The sequence below is a fragment of the Pseudonaja textilis genome, chromosome 1 (assembly GCF_049901715.1).
Source record: "Pseudonaja textilis isolate UNSWEBS1 chromosome 1, rPseTex1.2, whole genome shotgun sequence".
In the NCBI taxonomy this organism is placed as follows: domain Eukaryota; kingdom Metazoa; phylum Chordata; class Lepidosauria; order Squamata; family Elapidae; genus Pseudonaja; species Pseudonaja textilis.
This window is the reverse complement of record NC_141990.1, coordinates 94121521-94143575: the sequence shown is the minus strand read 5'-3', so window position 1 is coordinate 94143575 and position 22055 is coordinate 94121521. Positions and strand designations below refer to the sequence as shown.

The following is a 22055-nucleotide window of genomic DNA, read 5'->3' as shown; positions in this document are numbered from 1 at the left end:
GGACATGTAAACAGAGGAAAAGCGGAGCGAAAGTTAATCTTCAATTAAGCGCTGATGTGTTTTCTCCAAGGTTGCTGTGTTTGCTATCCCTCTGTTGCTATGGTAACTTTCCCTCCGCAGCTCCAGCATTAGGCAACACCCCACCGCCTCCTTTTCACCTGACACGCGCGCGGCTCTTTCATTCTTATTAGGCGAACGCTTCTCTCAATGGCTGCCTCGGGTCGCTCTTTGGCATTCCAGTCGGTGGAAATTTCCGTCTTCCGCCGCGCCAAGCCAATGGCGAGCCCGCGAGCACTTTATCCAATGGCAGCCGAGGCTTCTGGCTGTTGTGGTTCGCGAGGGCCGCGCACGTGGTCCCGTTAAGCAGGGCGAAAGAAGCGGTTCCCGGCCTCTCGCGCGTCTCGCGAGCCTGCGCAGGCGCGCCAGTTCAAGGAACGATCGGCGCCGCCGAGAGGAAGAAGGACAGCGGTCCGGATTGCCTCCGCTCTTGCCCCCTCCGCTGAGCCATCATGAAGCAACAGCAGCAGCCGGTCATGTCGGCGGCCAGCACTGGCGCCGCTGCTGCCGCCGTCGCCGCAACGGCAGTCCCGGCCTTTCTAAGTAAACTTTGGGCTCTAGTGGGCGACGCGCCCAGCAACCAGCTCATCACTTGGAGCCAGGTAGGCGCACTTAAGAGAGGCCAGCCGCGACGGGGTGGGGGGGAGGCTTTTCCTTCTTCCAAATGCCGCCCTGGAGCCTTGCTTTCGCGGCCAGGCTCCCTCTCGCCTGTACGGCCCCCTCGGGCGGGACAAAAGGGCCGGCAGGAGGCGGTGTACGAGGAAGGGGGCGTGATCCGGCATGAGTACCGTTTTTTTTCTCCTCGGATGAAGGTTTGTTCCGAGATCACCGACGGGCCTCGGATCCTGTTACCTCCCCATGCAAGCTCTCCCGTTCCCCGCATCGGTCGTTTCCCCGGGTCCGTGTCGCGCCCTCGTCCTTCCCGGGGACAAGGCCGTCGGGAGGCCTCAACTGTCACATGGCGGACTGCAAGGCCGCCGAGGGATCCTCCGAGTGGAAAGCGTCGTTGCAGAAGGGCCTGGACCGAGACCGCAATGGGGCGGGGGGCGGACACGTCTCTGGAGTGTATGCAAAACTGGAGAGATCCCTTGGTGCTGCTAGTGGGAACCCTGAAACATGCCCGGTTAGCCCTGGGTGAGGAAGCTGATCCCTGTTAGCTAGTCACGCATCCCACTTGACATCTCTGCTCAACATCAAGCTGTTCCTGCGCCTAAGGAATGCTCGTGGAAAAGTCTTGACGGTGTGCATATGATGCTTCCCGATAGTGCTGATTTTGTACACAAAAAGGGCATTGAAATGCACTCATCAATTTAATGTTCATACTGTTTCCATGCCCTGAACTACTTATTTAAATAATTGATATGGCTGCCTGACACTTGAGGTAAATAATAATCTAAATAATAAAAGCCACTCTACCAGCTGGACTTGCCTAGCCTCCTGGCTCATGCACCTGAGGAAAATGGCTTTAGGATATAGGAAAATTACTGCGTTCTGGGTCTATCTCCCTATGGTTGGTCACAAACTTTCAAATGTGTCTCTGATAACTGGAAGAACTCACTTTATATTAGGCTGTCACTGGTTCTTTCTCAAGTTGGATATAATCCTTCATTTTCCATAAGTCTCTTCAGGCTGTCTCAGTTTGTCATCTTTCTTGTTCACCAAGTCAAGTTTGGCATCATATTTGAAAGTTTTCTTGAATGTACTTGCCTCAAGGTTTTTGCAAGAAAAATGTTTGTGTTTGAGGGTTTGTCCTTGTAATAAACAGGAAGTGGTATTTGTGCCCCACATCCTTCTGCAATCTTTAAACTGGAGCCCACCACTGATGTTATAACTATTAACTGCACATTCAGAAAGATCCACTTATTAAATATTTGCTGGAAGATAAAATTTCAAAATTTATTCTTGCTAGCTAATTTTCTGTCAATGGCTGCTAGAAGTAGGAAGCAATTTAATAAAGGAGTGTTGCTTAGAACAGCACTTAGGTCACTGTTCCGTTTTATTTGCATATTCTTTTCATGGTCTATCTGTTCTTTTTATTGTTAACTACCTTAGCTCTGATCCATTGGCTATTAACATTTAAATAGGTTCAGAAATGATCAGGAATGTCAGTCCTGACTTCCTGTTTTGCTTTATTCTAACAAGAGTAAATTGGTTCATACATTTTCTTACTCTAAATAAAATATGGTCTAATATAGTAAATTCAATTCAATAAATTACAGTGGTTGAGTTCAAATATAATGGAAAGGAAATCACAAGCAAATCCAATTAGGGTTTAGTTCTGTTTGTCACAATTTGGGGAAATTACCTATTAGTAAACTTGTAACTTCATCAGCTTCAAGTGGAAAAAACTCTGTATAATATCAGTAGATTCAAATGTCATTAATATGGCTTGTTTCAGTAGACTTTTCTGTGGATGTTGGAGTATTTTCAGCATATAAATGTTCTTGGTCTTGAGTCTGACTGGAAATAGTGCAAATATAGCCTAATACAGTACTAGCAGAGATAGTTGCTCCATAGATCAGTATTTGGTTTCAAAATATTACAGAGAATACACTGTAACAATTAAGTTATTCTTATTCTGAGGAAATTGCTTACAAAAAAATTCTTCGATATTAAGGGTGAGAGAATTTACAACCACATTTGTTCTTGTGCCAAATACTTATATTTGGAGATGAGAGATGCTGTAACTGTTGTAAGAAATATGTTTCCTTGTTACAATTTTGAAGGTTTTTTTTTCCTCAGGGGAATTTAATATTAGAAAAAAAAAATGAAGTTATACCACTTTCTATTTCTGATGGCATAGGGAATAGTATTTGGGTTTTTTTACTTTTAAGATTGTTTTTGATTCTGTACAGGTTGCAACAGAGGAACTGGAAACTAGGGCGATCAATTTTCATACATACTCTTTGGATGAGTTAAAGCAAACATTGAGCAGATCCTAGGAGACATTCATAGTTTTACATTGCCTTTATGCCATGTCCACTTGCATATGCCTTTTTCTTTTTAAAATATAAGTTGGGTATTTAATTGTTTTTTTCTTTATTCTAAAGTTTTATTTTGGATTAATCACTAGTAGGTAAACTAGGCTATTAGGTCATCTTAACGATATAAAAATAGATCTATAAACCCTAGTCTTCCAGAATATAATTGTTTTTAAATCCCCTTTGCTTAGAGATCCTATGATCCACTGGTATATTAAATGTATATCAATGTGATTTTATGTTGATGCTATTAATAAGTGATTACCAAACATTGGTAGGATATCTCTGGTTTAAGGCAGGACCATTTTGTCTTGTGTCTGAAGGGAATAGAGTAATAGTGTTATTTTTTTATAATGACAGAATGATAGGCAGGCTATCTGTTGTTGCTATTATGCTGATTCCTTTTGCAACCATAGTCATGTGTTTGATTTTGTTGCTGGGAATATTAAGGATCACAGATTAATCTCCCCAAAATATATAATTTAGAGACATGACCAGAAAAATCTCAAGTTCAAATACTGACTTAATTTGGGAAAGCCATAATGTTGTTATTTGGGTTTTATTCATAATATTCAGCTGTGTTATAAGCCTCTTACAAGAATTTAGTTAATGTACAGGCAGTCCTCGACTTATGACCTTTCATTTAACATCAATCCAAAATTATAATAGGCTTGGAAATGGTGCTTTATAGCCCATAAAGCACTTCAGCCACCACAAAACATTGCACCACTATGCCTGTGGTCACAGGTCCACAATCTGGTATTTGTCAGTCTATTCACGCTTGCAAGGGGGTTGTCAAGAACCCCATGCTCATAGTGATAGCTGTTTGCAATCTTTGCCAACTTATCGAGAAAGTCAGAAGGGAAGCTGGCAGGGAAAGTTGCAAGCTGCTGCTTCTTGCTGAGTGAACTGCCTCCTGTCTCTGGAGATTGGCTGAAAGAGCTGCCTGACAAGGGGAACTGAACTCCTTTGATGAGGAGCAGAAACAGCTCGAATCCTAAAGCTTCTGCTTCATTTCTGCACCCTGCTGAAAGTGCTCTCTCCTTCCCATGGAGGGTACAGAAACAAAGGTCAGATCTTGAATATTTGGGCTGTATTCCTGCACCTTACTGGACAAGATCTTTCCTGCACATAGAGGAAAAGTGAACTCCAACAGGGTGCCAAAATGGAGCTCAAACCATTTTGAACCATTTTCCTGCACTCACCTGAAGGAATTCCCTTCTGTGAGAAGAGGGTAGCGAATTCCTTTGGTAAGCAGCTCTTTCAGCCACTCCCAAAGGCGAGAGGAAGCTGAAACCTAAGCAGAAAATGGGGATGTAGTGTGGTAAGGAAAAAAGGGCAAGGGATCTCAGGTTGGTTGATGCGGGAGGCCCATCACAGAACATGCGGATGAGTATCTCTGTTCAGGGCTGAAAATGCTGCTTGGATTTTCAGCTCCTGAGTTAAGCCTCCCGCAGGAACCGCACCCTCCTTACCAAGACTCTGTCCACTTAGTGATCCACAAGATCGCTTAATCACAACCATGATTGACAGGATTGTGGTTGCTGAGCAGAGTAATCGCATGACATCTTGCTTAGTAACTGCTTCATTGAGTGACTGAGATTCCAGTCATATTTGTGATTGTATATAAAAGTATTTAAAGATAGTTGTGATTATATACAAAACTATTTAAAATACTGTGAACACTTTTTGTAGTGGAGGGAGGACTGCCTTAAAGTTAGTGTTGATGTCTGACTGCCTAGACATATCCCTGCAATGTTCTTGGCAAGACTTGGTTTGGTTTGCCATTGCCTGCTTCTTCCTATAGCTGAGAGAGCCTGAGGGATCCAAGGTCACCTAATTAGCTTTGTGCCTAAGTTAGGACTAGAATTCAGGGCCCTCTAGTTTCTAATCTAGTACTTTAACCACTATACAAAATTGGTTCACATACACACATATATGTAATAAAATCTGTGTAATTGGGAAAAAAAAGAGCTGTTCCCTTGTAGGGGGCTTAATTGATTAGCACTGCCTTTCCTTAGGTTAGCCAATCTGATGGGAGCCTGCTGCTAACAACTGGTTAGGTGTTCATAGCAATAGCACTTATATACCACTTCACAGTGCTTTACAGCATGCTCTAAGCAATTTACAGAGTCAGCATATTGCCCCCAACAGTCTGGGTCCTTATTTCACCAACCTTGGAAGGATGGAAGGTTGAGTCAACCTTGAGCCGAAGAGGATGAACTCCTGGCAGTGAACAGTGATTTGGCCTGTAACACTGCATTCTAACCACTGCACCACCATGGCTCTTAAAAGTAGAAGTTATAAAAAAATACACGTTTTAGAACCAACCTGTAATCAAATAACCTGTAACCACAATTTGTTTTGTTAGGCAGTTTTTAATATGATATTTGATCTGAGTTTCTGTCATTAATGTATTCATGATTTGCCTCTTCAAGATTCTGTGCTAATCTTGTTCATAATCACTACCATTTTCAGTGAAAGCTCTTATAATTTTGATATTAACTATATATTTTTAAATTAAGAGGTTATATTTGCACTGAATAATGTTTCAAGGAGAAGTCAGCTGTAAATATATACAAACATGTTTTTCATTTCATGTAGATTCTGACCATAATTGTGTGTGACTTTTTAATTTCAGAATGGCCAGAGTTTTCTCGTATTGGATGAACAAAGGTTTGCCAAAGAGATTCTTCCAAAGTACTTCAAGCACAACAATATGGCAAGCTTTGTGAGGCAGCTAAATATGTGTGAGGATTTTTTTAGTAATATGCACTATTATATATTTAGATCTACACTTAAAATATAGAACATTTTATACTATTAATCTTGAAGTAGGTTCATTTTTTTGTTTTACTAGTACATTTTATCAGTCATTCAGATTAAATTTTGATCATGAACATAAAATATTTTCTAAGGAATGTAGTTGCTATATTTTAGGAATTGCGTTTGCTGAAATTTTCTCAGTGTTCTAGGTCCTCTGAAACACTAAAATCCAAAAAGGATTGTTTTCATGCCTTGTGTCATTATTGAACATTAGAGCTTCAGGGTTATGAAAAGATTTGACCTTTTGTAACATGTCCTTAAGCATCAGTTTGCAGAACTATTTTTTCACAAATATATTAAGAATAAAATTCTATTGATAACAAGTATCAACTGGAAAGGTTAGGTTTTGCTCAGTTGTAGTAGGGCCAGTTTATATCCCAATTTTGAGATGGCAATCTTGTTTATATATTATGGCTTGGATTCATCATAATCTTCCTGCAAGCTGGAAGAATACTTTCCAACAAGGAAAAATGATACAGTGGAACATTTCCATTGGTTGACTTGGAAAGAAAGCAGTTTCTGCTGATTTCTCTCTATCTTTGCAGTCTTTTGTACCCCAAAGTCTATTCTAGAAGGTTATGCCATTCGTTGGCATGTAGAAAAAGGTGATGAGAGAATGGGAATTAATTAAAATTATTCATGTTCACTTTTCATGAGTATTAGTCTGCTAAGTAAAATTCTTTGGGGAGAAAGTTCTAACTGGCTAAAATTTCAAATGAAATCCATTGTAGTAAACATACCAGTGCAGTTTTCTTGGAATAATATAGTGTTATACTATATTAGGATAATAGCATGTATTTGTTAAACCCATTTAGAACATATTTGAACTAAGTAATCAGGCACTGTTTCCTATGTTGATTTTTTATTTTATATATATGGCTTCTGTAGAAATTTAACAGAATGGATTTTTGTGATAGTAAAAGACAGTTGTGCATTAGTGAAACTGTTTACACAAGAATTGCAGTTTTGGTACATTGTATAAGTATGGAAATCTTCACTTTGTTGAGTGAGGCCTTTGAATATTCTTGTTGATTTTTGCATTGTGGATATAATTTTTTAGATGGTTTCCGTAAAGTGGTCCATGTGGATTCTGGTATTGTTAAATTGGAAAGAGATGGACCTGTTGAGTTCCAACATCCCTATTTCAAACAAGGACGAGAAGACTTACTGGAACATATTAAAAGGAAGGTTAGTGAAAAGTTTTATAGATCTTTGAGCACATTTTGCTGAAGTTCACCTATATTATGCATATCTTACAGGCATCATAGTATTTTGGAATTCATTTCCAAAACAAATTTCAGTTTTTGTCATCACAAAAGACCTATTTCAAGCTATTATCAATTTGTATATTATTTCTCATTTGTATCTGGAATGTTTTTTTTTATAGGTTTCTTCCTCAAAGCCTGAAGAAAATAAAATTCGCCAAGAAGATCTGTCTAAAATTATAAACAGTGCTCAGAAGGTTCAAATTAAACAAGAAACCATAGAATCCAGGCTTTCTGCACTTAAGAGGTAAAATACACATTAGTCAATATGATGCAACTTTATTATCAAAATTGGAAAAACTGGCCTTTTATATCAAATATTTCAACATGAAAATTCCTACTTTAACCTTAAAAATTATGTCTCACACCCATAGAAAAGATTATCTGTGTCATATTATTGCTTAATAATACTGTTTTTCAGAATATATTTCTAATATGCATCTGCAAACATTTTAATCTTTGCACTATGAATGTTTTGAAACAGAGAAAATGAATCTCTTTGGCGAGAGGTAGCAGAATTGAGAGCAAAACATCTACAGCAGCAACAAGTTATTCGAAAGGTAATTACCTTAATTTTTCTGAGATTCATTTTAATATATAATCTATGTGAAGGAAAAAGATTGGCTTTAGTGAATATAGTACAAATTGGTAGATTAAATAATTTTTACTGATAGCAATTGGAGAGTAAAAATTTCTCTAAAATCGGAATCTTTAGAATAAATCAGGGCAGATACAAAATATATGTGGGAAAATCTTATTACTTCAGCAGAAATCCTTGTATATAATACTTGATGCTTTAGGCTAATTGTAATGTTGGAATTATTTCAAATGCTTTTGTATTGGCTATCCATCACTTGTGCTCATTGTAGAAACCTTAGCTCAAGTTACTAAAGCAAGTGCTTTATTTGTGAATGTTGATGTTACTAAGAAAATATACTAATAGAGATAATTTTGTAAAAATTATGATGAATATGGAAAAAAACCATTCCTTGCTTGCTTCAAGGGGCAAAATATACCTCACGCAGTCTATATCTTTTCCAACAGCCTCATGTACATGTCAAAAAACAGGGGCAAGATATTCAATCCCTATAGAAGCTGACAAGGGAACATCCATGGAACCAGCCTTTTCTCCCCCGTTGCCATTGACTGGAACTGCTTGTTTTAGAAGGAGTGGAACCACTGTATAACAGTGTCTTGAATCCCCAACCATAATAGGCAGTCTAGAAAGTTCTTTAGAGGTCAGGGAGGATCCAAGATAGCTGTGTCAAAGGTCATATACTAAAACAACCAATCCCATATTGTTTATTTCTAGGATTGCTTAAAAAGATCCATATAATCTGTTAAATCTAGAGCATCCGCCTCTGGAACCACATTATTTTCTCAACAACATTCTTCAAAGGACAAGATTAGAAGCAGGACAATGGTTGCCTAATGTTGCTTACTTTAGGGCAAGTTTATTCAGAAGGGAGTGCACCAATATCTCTTTAGAGGTATCAAGGAACCACAGTGGTGTTGACAGTTTCCTGAACCAGCTCTTCTCACATGTCCAAGCCATCTGAAGCATCTAGGAACAACATGGTTCCAAAGAGATAGTGCTCATACTGTAGAGCACTCTATGTTATCTCAATCTGACAGTTGGAATAAATCTTGAAATATAGGCTTTTATGTTTGAGAATTTGCTGAAGAGATCCAAATAAGTTATTAACTTCTTTTGTGTTTGTGCAACTTGGTTAACAATTTGTTCTCTTATGCACAAGAAACTTAATTTCCAATGTAAATTAACACATTCTGTTAAGTTCAGACTTATTTCAACAGAAGTAGGAAAGTTTGTTTGAGATTGAAATGCAACAAAACATACTGTATTTTTTTCTGCAGATTGTGCAGTTCATTGTTACTCTCGTTCAGAATAATCAGCTTGTGAGTCTGAAACGCAAACGGTAAGCTTATTTTTGAGAGTTCCCGCAATATTTTTTTAATGTAGCCTTTACAACTGCATTAACATATTTTTTTCTGATTTAGCCCACTGCTTCTGAATACTAATGTGGCTCCAAAGTCTAACTTATTTCAGCAGATAGTCAAAGACTCATCAGAAAACAAACATCATGTGAGTTAATTTTAAAACATATTTAAAAGTAAAAAGTTATCTACCTTCAGGGAATTACCTTAATATCGATGTTTGAGATGCGGGTGAAAACCAGTTTAAATGAAGTTTTATTTTATATGAGGAGATTAGTGATTGCAGTTCTAAGCAGACTTCCAACAATTTTTACTTTCTGTAGACCTACAGATTACAAGTAATCCTCAACTTATAACAGTTCGTTTAGTAATCATTCGAAGTTAAAACGGCACTGAAAAAAGTGACTTATGACCATTTTTCACATTTGGACCATTGCAACATCCTCATGGTCATGTGATCAAAATTCAGACACTTCTTTTTTTAATAAAATTTTCTTTCAGTTTTCCACACATTAAAAATATCTTTTTTAGTGAACAACATGATTCCAGGTTACAGTTCCATACAAACATGACTATAATTTCAGATTCATCTTTCACATTTAATTTCATATTTTACCATTACTTTACATATTTTGTAATTTCCTCCAGCTTATTTTATATATATATATTCAATTCATTACTCAACTTATTTTCTTAAATTTTAAATAACTCTCATGTCTTTATACTCATTATACTTTATATTTTTGTCTGTCAAGTTTGCTATTCCATCGCATATTTTTATTTCATCATTCCAAAAATTCTATCTCAATTCAAAAATTTCAAAAAGGTTTCCCCCACAATTACCAATTGGAGTGTGCCACCCCTATAGCTTATATATCATTTAATAAATCCCCCTTTAAATTCCAGTAATTGTTTAACTAAAAAATTTATAACAGTAATCTTCTAACAACTACATTACATATATACCTTTTAATTCAGATTCCACAAGTTTCCCCTTTAATTACATAAAAAATAATTATGATTTCAAAAAGAAAAATTAATCTATTCAATTCATCATAGACAAATATTATTCTCTTAACAATTCTCATATTTCATTTCAGCTGTAGTCTATAAATTCATTAAACATAGTTTAAAAACTTATCATAATTTCCCTTTTTTCACATCCACTCAACTCTTATGTTGTTTAATAAAAGAAAACAAACATTCCTATAACAAAACAATATCAGTTCCAATCTTTCATTTAATATTCTATATTTCCCTTTTTTCTTAATTAATTTATTACTTCTGATATATTTATATTACACCTCCTCAACTTGCAGAATCCCCTTTCTTAATTCTTAATTAACCATTATCTCTGTCTTTTGAACAATTTCTTTTTATTTTTATTCGATTTCCATATTTCTTTGTTTCCTGGTTCTGTTTCTTATTGTCTCTTTTTCCCTTCATTCTTCCCTTCTTTTCTTACTCCAATTTTTGTCCCCCTCCCTCTTTAAAACTTCCTTCTGCATTTCTCTTTTCTTCTGTTTCCTTTTACTTTGTTTGGTTTTCAAAGTAAACCCCTTTTAGTTACCTCCTCAAACCTCCAATTTTTAATTCCCATGTTTTCCCCCCTTTGCTTTAATTTTCGTTGTTGTTCTTCATGCTCTAAAATCGCCATTTCTAAAAGTTGTAAGGCAGAGCAAAGCAATTTACCTTTTTTTTTTAAAGTTTTATTTGGGTTTTCACACATACAAAATACAAGTAAAACATCTTTTTTGAAAATAGCACGGTCCCGGGTTGAACTTCTTTATACAGACACAAAACTCAATTTCATGCTCCTTTTTGTATTCTATTCCATATCTTATACTATTTTACATTTTCCATATAGTTTTTCCCCTCTTGATTTTATCAATTTTAATTTGATTATCTCAATTCAGATCATTATATTTATACTTTTGTCTGTTCTGTTCAATTTCATATTATCTTTTCTCATTAAACAAGTTTTCTCCTGTGGTTACTAATTGGAGTATGACACCTTTATATCTTTTAATTACATCCATTCAACTCTTATTTAAACTTCAATATATACCGTAAAGTTATGACCTTCAATATAATACATAATACACAACTTCCAATCAAATTCTGCTTGGTACATTCTTATAATACACACTATATTCTTTAAAAATAAGATTGTAAATATATGTAATTATAAACCCTCATTCCGTTCCAGTTCAGTCCTATGATTAATAATCATTAAAATCTTAACATCTTTAACACTTCTTTTCAATTAAATATCATACTTCCTTAAAAACACATATAATCTCCATAATTAATTTTTCCCTTATTTCTCTTCACATGTTTTATAAATCATTAAATATACCTTTTATTACATTTATTTATTGACAAGCATTCCACTGAATTACGATAGCTATTTTATCAGACATTTTAATCATACATTATTTCATATTTTCTAAAATTTATTTCTGTTTCTAATTATAACCATACTATCTTATGTACCTTTGCAGAATCCCTTTTTCCATTAAATTTTCACCCATTATCTCTAAATAGGCCCTGTTTCTCTGTATTTTGTTTCTGTCCTTTATGACTTCTTTTCCTTTCTTTCTTCCCTCTCATCTTCTCCCTCCCCTTTTTACCCCCTTGTCTCTCTATTTCTAATTCTCTCTTCTGCATTTCCCTCTTCTATTGTTTTCTGATTTTATACTTATTTTTCACTCTATTTTTTTTTGGGGGAGTTGTTTTTCCCAATCTTAAACTTTCCATTCTCTTTCCCCCTTTCCTTTTTTCCCCCATCTAAGATTACTTGTTCATTAAAGATGGCTTCTTCTTTGTCGCAATCTTCTTGTTCTGCGGGAATTTCTTGTTGTTTCTCATAATTCCAAATCTCCATTTCTAAAAATTGAAATACGAAGCCAAAAGAACCTCTCCCTTCTTCTGCATCTTCTTTGTACTTTTTAAGTTCCATTTTCAGTTCTTCTAAAAGTGGAGGCACTTTAAACAGTTTTAAACAACCACCCGATTGATTTTAGTCATTCAAAACAATAACCAAGAATCCAGAAATCATCAAGTAATCCAGATAGTGCCGAGTTATATCTTCTTATTTCTTTTTCGACTTTCTCTTCCTGGGGTTTTTGTTGTGATATTTCAGTTAGAATGTATCTTTTGGAAGTCTTGTTGAGGTTTTGCTGTAAGTTCTTTTTTAATTCCGGGCAGTCTCCTCCCTTCTAGATCCTACCCTTTGATTCTTTTTCTCTCCTTTCCTGTTTTCAAAAGCTTTTAATTATCCAGAAATCTTTATATTATCCCTTTGACTTTTTATTTTCAGCATTAAATGCCTATTGATGTCAAAGTGGATTTTTTTCCAATTTCTTACTTAAGTCTCTTAGCTATCAGTATAGGAAAAAGAGAAAATAAAAACTGAATCTTTTCCCTTTTCTCTCTCCTTCGCAACTTAAAAATCTTCTTAGGGAACAATGTTATTGCTTTTTAATAGCTTCAATTCCAAGGTACCTTATTTGGCTTTTGCTGTTTGACCCGGTCAACCAAAACTTTCTCCTCTTATCTTCCTCCTGCACATTCTTTTCCGGTTGAGTTCTTTGTAGTGGCCATTTCTACCACCGCTGCAACTGCCTTCGGGAAAGGGAGTAATGGCCAGCTGGGGAGGAGAGATGCGGCTCTCCTCAACCCTGCAGGCAGTCTCCCCCCTCTTCACCACCTCTAACAGGGTGGCTTAGCCCCGAAGCCAGCCGGCTCGGGGTGCTCCAGCGGCGAGCACGGATCGAAGCCTCGCAGAGACGAGGTTTCAGTCTGTCGCTGAAGAAGCTCAAACCGGAAGTCAGCAATTTACCTTCTTGTAGCTTTTCTTTCATGTTTCTAAGTTCCATTTTTAATTCCAAGAACAATTCCACTTCTGTCCAGTAACTTAATTCAACCAGTATGTATGAAATTTACTTCCAACGATCAGCTTTTATCAATTCCTCTTTAGGGTTTACCAGATTCATCCAATAGTTCAATATCTATAGATTAAAGTTTATACCAAACAATCCCAAGATAGTTTCTGCCTGCCTCTTTCTTTGTTTTAATATTCAATATTCTGCTTGTATTTTCCAGGTTCTCCATTTTATTGTTTCAAGATTTCAGTTACTTTGTATCAAGTGAAAGTTTATAAGAACCAGACTAAGGGGGGAAAAAAACCCACAAGTTATTTATTTTACCAGATGGCACTCTCCACTATCTCCAAATTTGACTCTTTTTTCCTTCCGCTTTTTCCTTCTATTTGAGGCTTTTTTGTTAAAGTTCAAAAACCCAATAAGTCCAAATGTCAATTGTTGTTTTTTAATTTCCCTTTGGCATGTTCAAAATTCAGCTTAGATTAAGCCTGTTTAGTGTCAAAGCCGTATTTTTATCCAATTTAATCAGATAGTTTCTTCTGGCTTTCTAGATTTGAAGCCACTTGCAGCTGTCAAAACTTAGATGTTGCGCCAAGTTAGCCCAGTCTCCATGCCGTCGTCTTCTTTCCGCTCCTGCACAATCTTGTCCGGTTAGCTCTTCCTCTTCATGGTGGCCATGTTTGACCACCACTACAGCCATCTTTAGAGAGGAGTAAACGCCAAGCCAGGGAGAGGAGATGCAGCTCCCCTCGACCCAGCTGGCAGTATCCCCTTTCTTCACCACCCCTACAGGGTGGCTCTGTCCCCAGATGCAGATGACCGGGGTCCTCCGACGGGAGAGCACAGATCGAAGCAGCGGATGATTGCGATCTCCACTCTGCCTTCGAGAAAGTCCAACCGGAAGTCCCCCAAATTCAGACACTTAGTTAACAAGTGACTCATGCAATGGTCTTGGGCAATGGGATCATATTTGTGACCTTCTGACAAGTAAAGTCAATGGGGAAGCCACATTCACTCAACAACTATGTACCTTAACAACTGCTGTGATTCACTTAACAAATGTGGCAGGAAAGGTCGTAAATGGGGCAAAACTCACTTAACAAATGATTCACTTAGCAACAGAAATTTTGGGCTCAGTTGTTGTAAGATGATGACTACCTGTATTGAAGAATCAAAATTGTACGAATGCAAGTCACTTTGCACAGATGTACATACCCTGATATTCTACATTCTCCTTTAAGTCTGCCCTTTGAGCGCTCTCTCGTGTATTTTTCAAGATGCAGGAAATAGAGGGCATCACCATCCCATAGTTTTATCAATAAAAAATAGTTTCCACTGGAATAAATTTGCCTGTATTCTACCCATTGCATTTCTTTTCTGTAACCATTCCATTTTTTAGTAAACATGGTTGGTCCATGTTTGTGCCCATTATTTTGTTTTTAAAAGAATAACTTTTATTTCCTCTGTTGAATATAACAACTCTCCTTCAGCTATAATGATTTCAATTACAATACATTAAATAATGGTTTATATTAAACCAAACTATACAGTGCAGTGCAAATGTTTGAATGCCAGTAGAAAGAAAATTATAAAGTTTGTGAGGTTAATTATTCTTGAGTTTGTGGCATATTTCCATTTCCCTAAGATTTTTAATTTCATTGTGGGTTGCATAATACCCTTAAATTCTTTGCTAAAAATTAATTTTTTGTAGTTTAAAAGACAAAAAGGCAGTTTTATATCTAGTAAAACATTAGTCAAATTCCAGTAATCGAAACTGCACCATCTTTACAAAATGGAGTTATTGATAGACTTTAATTAAGGTTGATGGTTGCAGTATATAGCTTCAGGTCAAAAGGCAGAGAATTCAGAAAAGCCTCTTAAATTAATGGCTTACAATATTAACAGACTGAAGTCTTGTTTTAACCCTGAACTGGAATCCCACTCTTAAAGTTTCGTAATTAATGTCACTCAGATGTGAAGAAAGAGTCAACACTGCTCCTTATATAGTGAGTTGTAAATAGGATTGTAGCTGGATGATGGAAGAGAGAGAGACAGAATTATCCAATGAAGGCTTAAATTGATGTCTCCAGGACAGAAGTGAGAACTACTAATAAACACCATTTGAATAATGAAATATTTTTCATTGATGGCTGAGATCAGGTGCAAGTCTGTTCATTTCTTTCTCCTAAATCGAGTAAGAACCTCTGTGTTACAATACCATAGAGGTAATCCTCAGTTTACAGCAATTGAGCCCAAAAGGTGATCATATGACCCCAGGACAGTGTAACTGTGATAAATGTGAGTCAGTTGCCAAAGACACGGGGATGCTCAACGGTCCTAAGTGTGAAAAATGGTCATGTCACTTTTTTCAGAATCATTGTAACTTTGAGCAATCACTATTGTAAGTTGAGGATTGCCTGTACTTCTTTTAGTCAAAATATTGCTCTTAAATTATTTAAGAATGTTTATCCTGTTAGGAATCCTATTTTAATTCCATAGCTATGGAATTAAATAATTTGTAAATCCATTTCAAATGCATTCTGAATGTAGCACATTTAACTGTTTCTTATTCATTTTGAAGACATTTCTATACTTATTTCTGTTTTATCTTTATTATGCAATTATGCTATTGCAGCTTGTAAATGGACAGGTTTCACATAACAGGAGTGATGGTTTAAAGCAAAGAGACCAACTGTCAGATGACATTATTATTTATGATATCACTGATGATAGTGGGGATGAAGAAAAGGCACCTGTTACTCCGGAAACCAGTGAAGATACTGTTTCAGATTCAAAGTAAGAAACATTTATATGTGTAATAAACATAATTGCAATTTTGGACAATCCTGCATTGATGCCTGCAGTTTTAATTCTGTAGATAAGTTAGCAGAATCCAAATATTTTCATTAAAATAGTAGTGCTTAGATCTGTCAAGACCTGATTCAGATTGTATCACCATAAGGACAATAACAGTAGTAAAATTTTTAATAATCCTGGCTTGCTTTGCAAAGCTAACTTAGAGCAGCTGTTTTTGGTGATGGTGGGGTATTTAAAAGCAAAAGTTCTAAATGCCTAATAAATGTAGTGTTGCAAATACTTTGTGGATTTACTTAACTGGATTCTGATTTGTTTTTTTAAAAAGCTTATGCAAATATACACGAGTTAAATTTTAAAATGCCACATTCAGTTTAAGAAAATGTGCGTGTGGAATGTGTGTGATTCTATTGTGTAAATATCTAGTCTCCCTTCTATTACCTCTCCAAAATGTATTGAACTTCTAATTATTCAAAGGGAAGTACAGAAACAGTGAAAGGGAAGTACTCGACCAGTACAGCTTGTTGAGCAAAGCTGTAAAACAATTTCATAGTTTTACTGCTAATCAAATTACAGAAGAAAGGCTTGCTTTTCGTTAATTTTACATTTGCATTGCAGCTATAGTCCTGACATTGTAATTGTAGAAGATGATAATGAGGATGAATATACACCTATAATTCAAGAAAATACAAATGCTGAACCAGTTGGTATTTCCTGTGATGAATCAATGAGTCCTTCCTCTGATGGTGCAAACCCATTAATGTCTAGTGCTGTTCAGTTAAACAACCAATCGACTTTAACAACAGAAGATCCAGTGTCAATGATGGATTCTATTCTTAGTGAAAATGGAGTGATCTCACAAAATATCAACCTTCTTGGAAAGTGAGTCATGCATTACTTTCTTGTTATTTTTAGCTTTAAAATTTATGCACCATCTTATTATCGTCCTTTTTTAATTGCACATGTATTTTACATTGCACATATGTTTTAAATATGCTGATTATCTGTTTTCCTGTTAGGAACAGGCTAAATTCAGAAGAATCCAATTTGTTTATTATTAGAATATGGAATTTTGAATTCAATGGTTTTAGAGTAATTGGATGCTTATTTGAATCCACAATAACACATGTACTCTAAGTCTTTAAATTCCTAAATAATTAGGTTTTTCTGTCAAATCAATTTCCATGCGCAATATTCTTGATAAATATTAAGTATCTCTTACAGATGAATTTCAGATAGCCTGGGTGGTTGTATCCAGGGCTTTGTGTAATTGTATTTATATGCTGCTGTCCTTGGATTTCATACTTTGTACCAGTTGATACTCTTATAGAGAAAAATACTCAAATATTTTTACATTATATGGAAAATAATAGTGCATTTTTCTTGATTTTATTTTAGAAGTCCAAAGTGGCAAGCAGGGAACAAGTTACTGCTCAAAAAAAATTAAATGGTCGTCTTTTTTCTTTAGGATGGAACTCCTGGATTACCTTGAAAGCATTGATTGCAGTTTAGAGGACTTTCAGGCCATGCTTTCAGGACGGCAGTTCAGCATAGATCCAGATCTTCTGGTGGATGTAAATATCTGCCGCTGCTTCTTTTTTCTGCTTCAATTTTATAAAACTCTTTTCTCTTTTAAAATGTTTTCTTTAGAAACAAAAAAACTATATGAACAGTGTGTTGTCTAAGTACAAATAATTTTACAATAAAAAGCTTATAATAGTAAACATAGTATACATATCATCGATAACAACCACATGATACTAGCTTATCCATATTATAATACCTTCATTATATAGTTAATCATTCTTTTAATCTTTTAGTTTCTAACATCTGTTTCTGTTAGTTAACCATTAGTAAAACAAGTCCCTTTTAAAAAATAATTTGTTTCTTCCTTCTCCTTTATTTTTAACATTAATCTATCAATCTCTGCACATTCTAATATTTTTTATAACACTTTCATCTGTAGGAATCTCTTCATTTTTCCATTGTTGTGTAAAAACAATTCTCGCTGCAGTTAACACATGTAAAATTAGCTATGTATTCCCTTTATTATACTGTTCTGGTAAAATAACAGAAATATTTCTGTTTTAAAATCAATAAATACTTTATCAAGGTGCTATATTAATGCCAATTGCAACTTTAAAGTTTCAGAAAAAAATAAAAAAATGTTCAGAGTACTTTTCTGAATAGTATTTCCAATGTAGATATTTTCATAACCAAAATACTGGGAAATTTAAAAATAGTCAACTTTATTATTTAGAATAGAATAGAATAATGGAGTTGGAAGGGACCTTGGAGATGTTCTAGTCCAACCCCACCCCCCAGCCAGGAAACCCTACACTACTTCAGACAAATGATTATCCAACCTCTTCTTAGAAACTTCCAGTGTTGGACCATTCTCAACTTCTGGAGGCAAGTTGTTCCATTGCTTCATGGTTCTAACTGTCAGGAGATTTCTCCTTAGTTCTAAGTTGCTTCTCTCCTTGAGAATCTTTTTTTTAAAATGTGACATTTTGTTTTGCTCAGCTTTTTTCAAGTTCCGTACAGATGAACCCTACAAGTCATATCAGTAGTACAAAAGTAAGTTTTACATTGGCACATCAATGAAATGTGTTAAAACATCACATGTTCGTATTTTTAAAAGTCTGAATTTTAGCAAGGTCATAATTTAAGATCAGTTCTATTTATTCGAATTGCCATGCTTTCTAGTACTGAACTCAGCCATTTTTCACAGCTTATTATTCCATGTTCTATATCTTATCTAGTACATCCTTACAGGGATTTGGACTTACAGGGATGTACTACAATTTAGAACTATCAGAACAGGGATGTTTGTAAAATGGGGAAAATATTTTGGTTTGAACCTGCAACAAGATGTTGTATTCCAGAAGTTTTGCTAAACAATTTCAGGGGACCCAGTTTGGCAATACTGAAACTTTAAATGTGGTATCGTTTCAAGCTTCAGATGAAACAAAATCTGGGATAGGAAACTTGGACCAAGTTCCTCTCCCTGCACCTTCCCTTAACTGTTCCCAGGCGTGCACATCCCACCAGCCTGCCTTTCCCCCCATCTTTTCAGGATCTTTTTTTTCTTTTCCCTCCCTTCAGCCACAGCATATTTTACTGACTGATCCATATCTCTTAACCTGCCAATAACTTTCCTTTTCTCCTTGCCTCTCCTCATCTGCCAACATCTTCACTTTTTCCATCTTCAATCCTTTAAACTATTTCTACCCATATCAAAACAGCTCTATTTTGTTCCATGGGGTATCAAAATATACCAAATATGTATGTTTTAGTTCAGGACCAAACCTTCCAAAACAAGCTGTAGACTAAATGCTTTCTACATATTAGTGTAAGGTATTTATGTGGTAGGAATAAAATTACAATTTATATATTATGGTATTAATGTCCCCAGTCTGTTTTTCATATATGTCGAGGAAATACAAATAAAGGCTTCTAAAATTCCAAAAAATTGCATGACAAAATGTTAGCTTGTCATTGTGTTTTCCTGAATACTATTATTACTTGTTTTGGTGATAGCATCTCACATATTTTTAAATGCTGCGGCAGAATACAGATAATCCTCTGTTAATTACAGTAACCAGGACTGAAATTTCCATTACTAAACAATACAGTCATAAAACATGTCACATGACATCACTTAGCTATGGTAGTCCTGGTAGTTCCCTTGCCTTTATTAAGTGAGAATCCTGGGCTTTTAAGCAAGGAGTTCCTTGCAACTTTCTCCTGGCTTCCAACTAACAAGTCGGTAAGCTTGCAATCAGGGCAGCGTGCCACTAAGTAACTGATATGGCCAAACACAAATACAGCTTGGCCAAGAAGTGAGGGGAGGGCTGCCACCAGGGACCAAAGAGCCCACATGTACACTGCATTGCCCTAGCCATCCCTAGTTCACTTTTGCTGTCTTCTTCTTCCCCTCACAAGGCAGATGCTGGCTATATGTGACTTCAGGAAGGCTGCATGTGGCCTTAGGAAAAAAGCATCACGTGGCCAGCACCTGCCTCACAAAGGGCCAGGCTGGCACACCTCATCAGCAGTGAAGGAAGATGGCAAAGGTCAGCTGGGAACAGCAGCGCACAGGGAGGCAGGGACGGTGAAGTGCAGGGCAGGTATAAGAGTAAAAAAAGGGGGGGGGAGATAGGTGGGCCTGAGGAAATTGAACTGCACCCCACAATTATAAATGCGGATAGGTTACCAAACACCTAGATTTTGATTATGTGATTACATGGCCCCTGCAACACCGTAACTTCAAGGACCAGGTGGAATTACCATTTGTCCAGAGACATTGTAACTTTGGTCATAGAACAAATGGTTATTACCTGTATTTTACTTTGATAGGCTCTGTTCTGTAATATATTTTCTTCATCTCATCTTTTACGCAGGTGGAAACAAAGGGAATTGAAACGATGAAAAGTAATAGTCCACAAGAAGACTCACAAAATGTGCCTAATTCAAACCCTAAAACAGGTGACTGAGTTTTCATATTGTAAAATTGTTTGCTTGTCCAGTATTCACAATTTATGGACATTATTTTTAGATATGAACAAGATGCAATCAATGCATACTGGTAATCTTCTCAATATATTGAATGGGTTCATTTTTTAATCACTTTCATTTTGTAAAAATACAGAAATGGTCTTTCTGTTTGTGTAAAATAATGCCTTTATTTGACTTGTTTTCTTCTACTATAGATAAACAGCTCATTCAATATACTGCTTTCCCTCTCCTTGCATTGTTTGATGGAAACCCAAGCACAGCAACAGAGAATACACAAGAAACCACATCTTCTGTAGATAAATCTATAGAAGTGGATGAACTCCTTGAAAGTAGTCTGGATCCTCAACCAACCCAAAGTAAACTTGTTCGTCTGGAACCTCTGACAGAAGCCGAAGCCAGTGAAGCTACATTATTTTATTTGTGTGAACTTGCTCCTGTGCCAATGGACACTGATATGCCATTGTTGAACAATTGACCCAATATGTTTAAGACAAACTATTTATTTAGGTTGTGTTTTGGGGGGGATGTTTATCTTTTGTAAACATTTTTTGTGAAAGCAGCTAATGGGGGCTTGAAAAGATTCTATTGCTTCGACAAAATCAGAGCAGTTTAAATATTTACACAAACCATCAACAGTTCACTCACACTAGTTTCATTATATTCTAGTGTCGTTGTACTTTGAAGTACCAGCTATCTTCTGAATACATATAATCAGTTGCTCTGTATTAACCACTGTGGTATCTCTTGTTCATTTTTGGTCCTAAATGTATGACTGATACATTTTTTTTTTAACTTTTTGATGGAGGTCATAGATTTCCAAGTTCTATTCATTACTTCTTTATTTTTACAACCTTGTTTAAATAAAACTGTTAGGAGGACCAGAACTTTATTTAATGTGTCACTTAACTTCAAGTCTTTTATTTAAACGCTACATATTTTTAGGGATGTTAGAATACAGAGGAAAGAGATAGTGGAAGGAGACTGTCTGGCTCCCAGACTGGGGTTAATCTTTTCCACAGAAATGAGTTCTGCATGAAGATACTTCTGGTTGTGGGATAGAGGGATCAATCTAGTCTAAAAAATTAATTAGATTTTAATCTCAGTTATACAAATATCTGTGTCCTAATAAGTAAAAGCCAATTCTTATGGATCATCTTCCCGTTTCATAAAAACCTTGCTGCTGGAAAGTTGGAAAAATGTTTCCAGGTGTGTCGCCGAAAACAATGTTTATCTAAACATCTATTTACAAATGCCAGACCACACAGTAGCTTCAGTTTATGTGTATTTAAATAACTTTAAAGAAGTGGAGATACATATCTATGAAATACATGCGTATAAAGGACAATTGAGTGGATATCATACCAATTTCCCCAAAATAAGACCTATCCCCCCCCCAAAGTGCTACCATGTTTTTGGGCAGGCACCCAATATAAGCCCTACTTAAGCGCCTGCGCAGCCAGCTGCCCACCCATTCTGTCTGGTTGCTTATGCTGCAAGTCAGGGAGGTGGAGCTGCTCCACAAGCCCCATACTGGCTTACCTCAGGGCCCCCACAACCATGCCTTGACACTCCAGCAGCCCCATCCTCGGGTGGCTGTGCTTGCTTGTGTGGCCACAACAGAGCAGGAGGCTGAACAATGTGCTGGTGCCACAGCTGTAAAGTGAGGCAGGTGTCAGGGCATGGATTACCTGGTTGAGGGACCTTGAGGTAAACCAATACAGAGAGCATGGAGCAGCTCTATCCTTGTG

At 36.4% G+C, this 22055-nt stretch overlaps 1 protein-coding gene across 4 annotated transcripts; it reads left to right on the top strand.

Annotated features, from left to right (window-relative positions):
- Nucleotides 1-411: 411 nt before the first annotated feature.
- Nucleotides 412-21196, top strand: HSF2 (heat shock transcription factor 2). Of its 4 annotated transcripts, none has more exons than XM_026705441.2 (13): nucleotides 412-659; nucleotides 5680-5788; nucleotides 6925-7052; nucleotides 7252-7376; nucleotides 7614-7689; nucleotides 9005-9066; nucleotides 9149-9233; nucleotides 15608-15768; nucleotides 16405-16668; nucleotides 17255-17360; nucleotides 18313-18366; nucleotides 20193-20277; nucleotides 20502-21196. In XM_026705441.2, exons 1-13 carry the CDS (start codon nucleotides 510-512, stop codon nucleotides 20780-20782), a joined length of 1686 nt encoding a protein of 561 aa, XP_026561226.1. In that variant the 5' UTR covers nucleotides 412-509; the 3' UTR covers nucleotides 20783-21196. The 4 variants fall into 4 exon arrangements, with proteins under 4 accessions (XP_026561226.1, XP_087798042.1, XP_087798048.1 ...); XM_087941922.1 differs by having other exon boundaries at nucleotides 654-869; XM_087941916.1 differs by lacking the exon at nucleotides 18313-18366.
- Nucleotides 21197-22055: the final 859 nt, after the last annotated feature.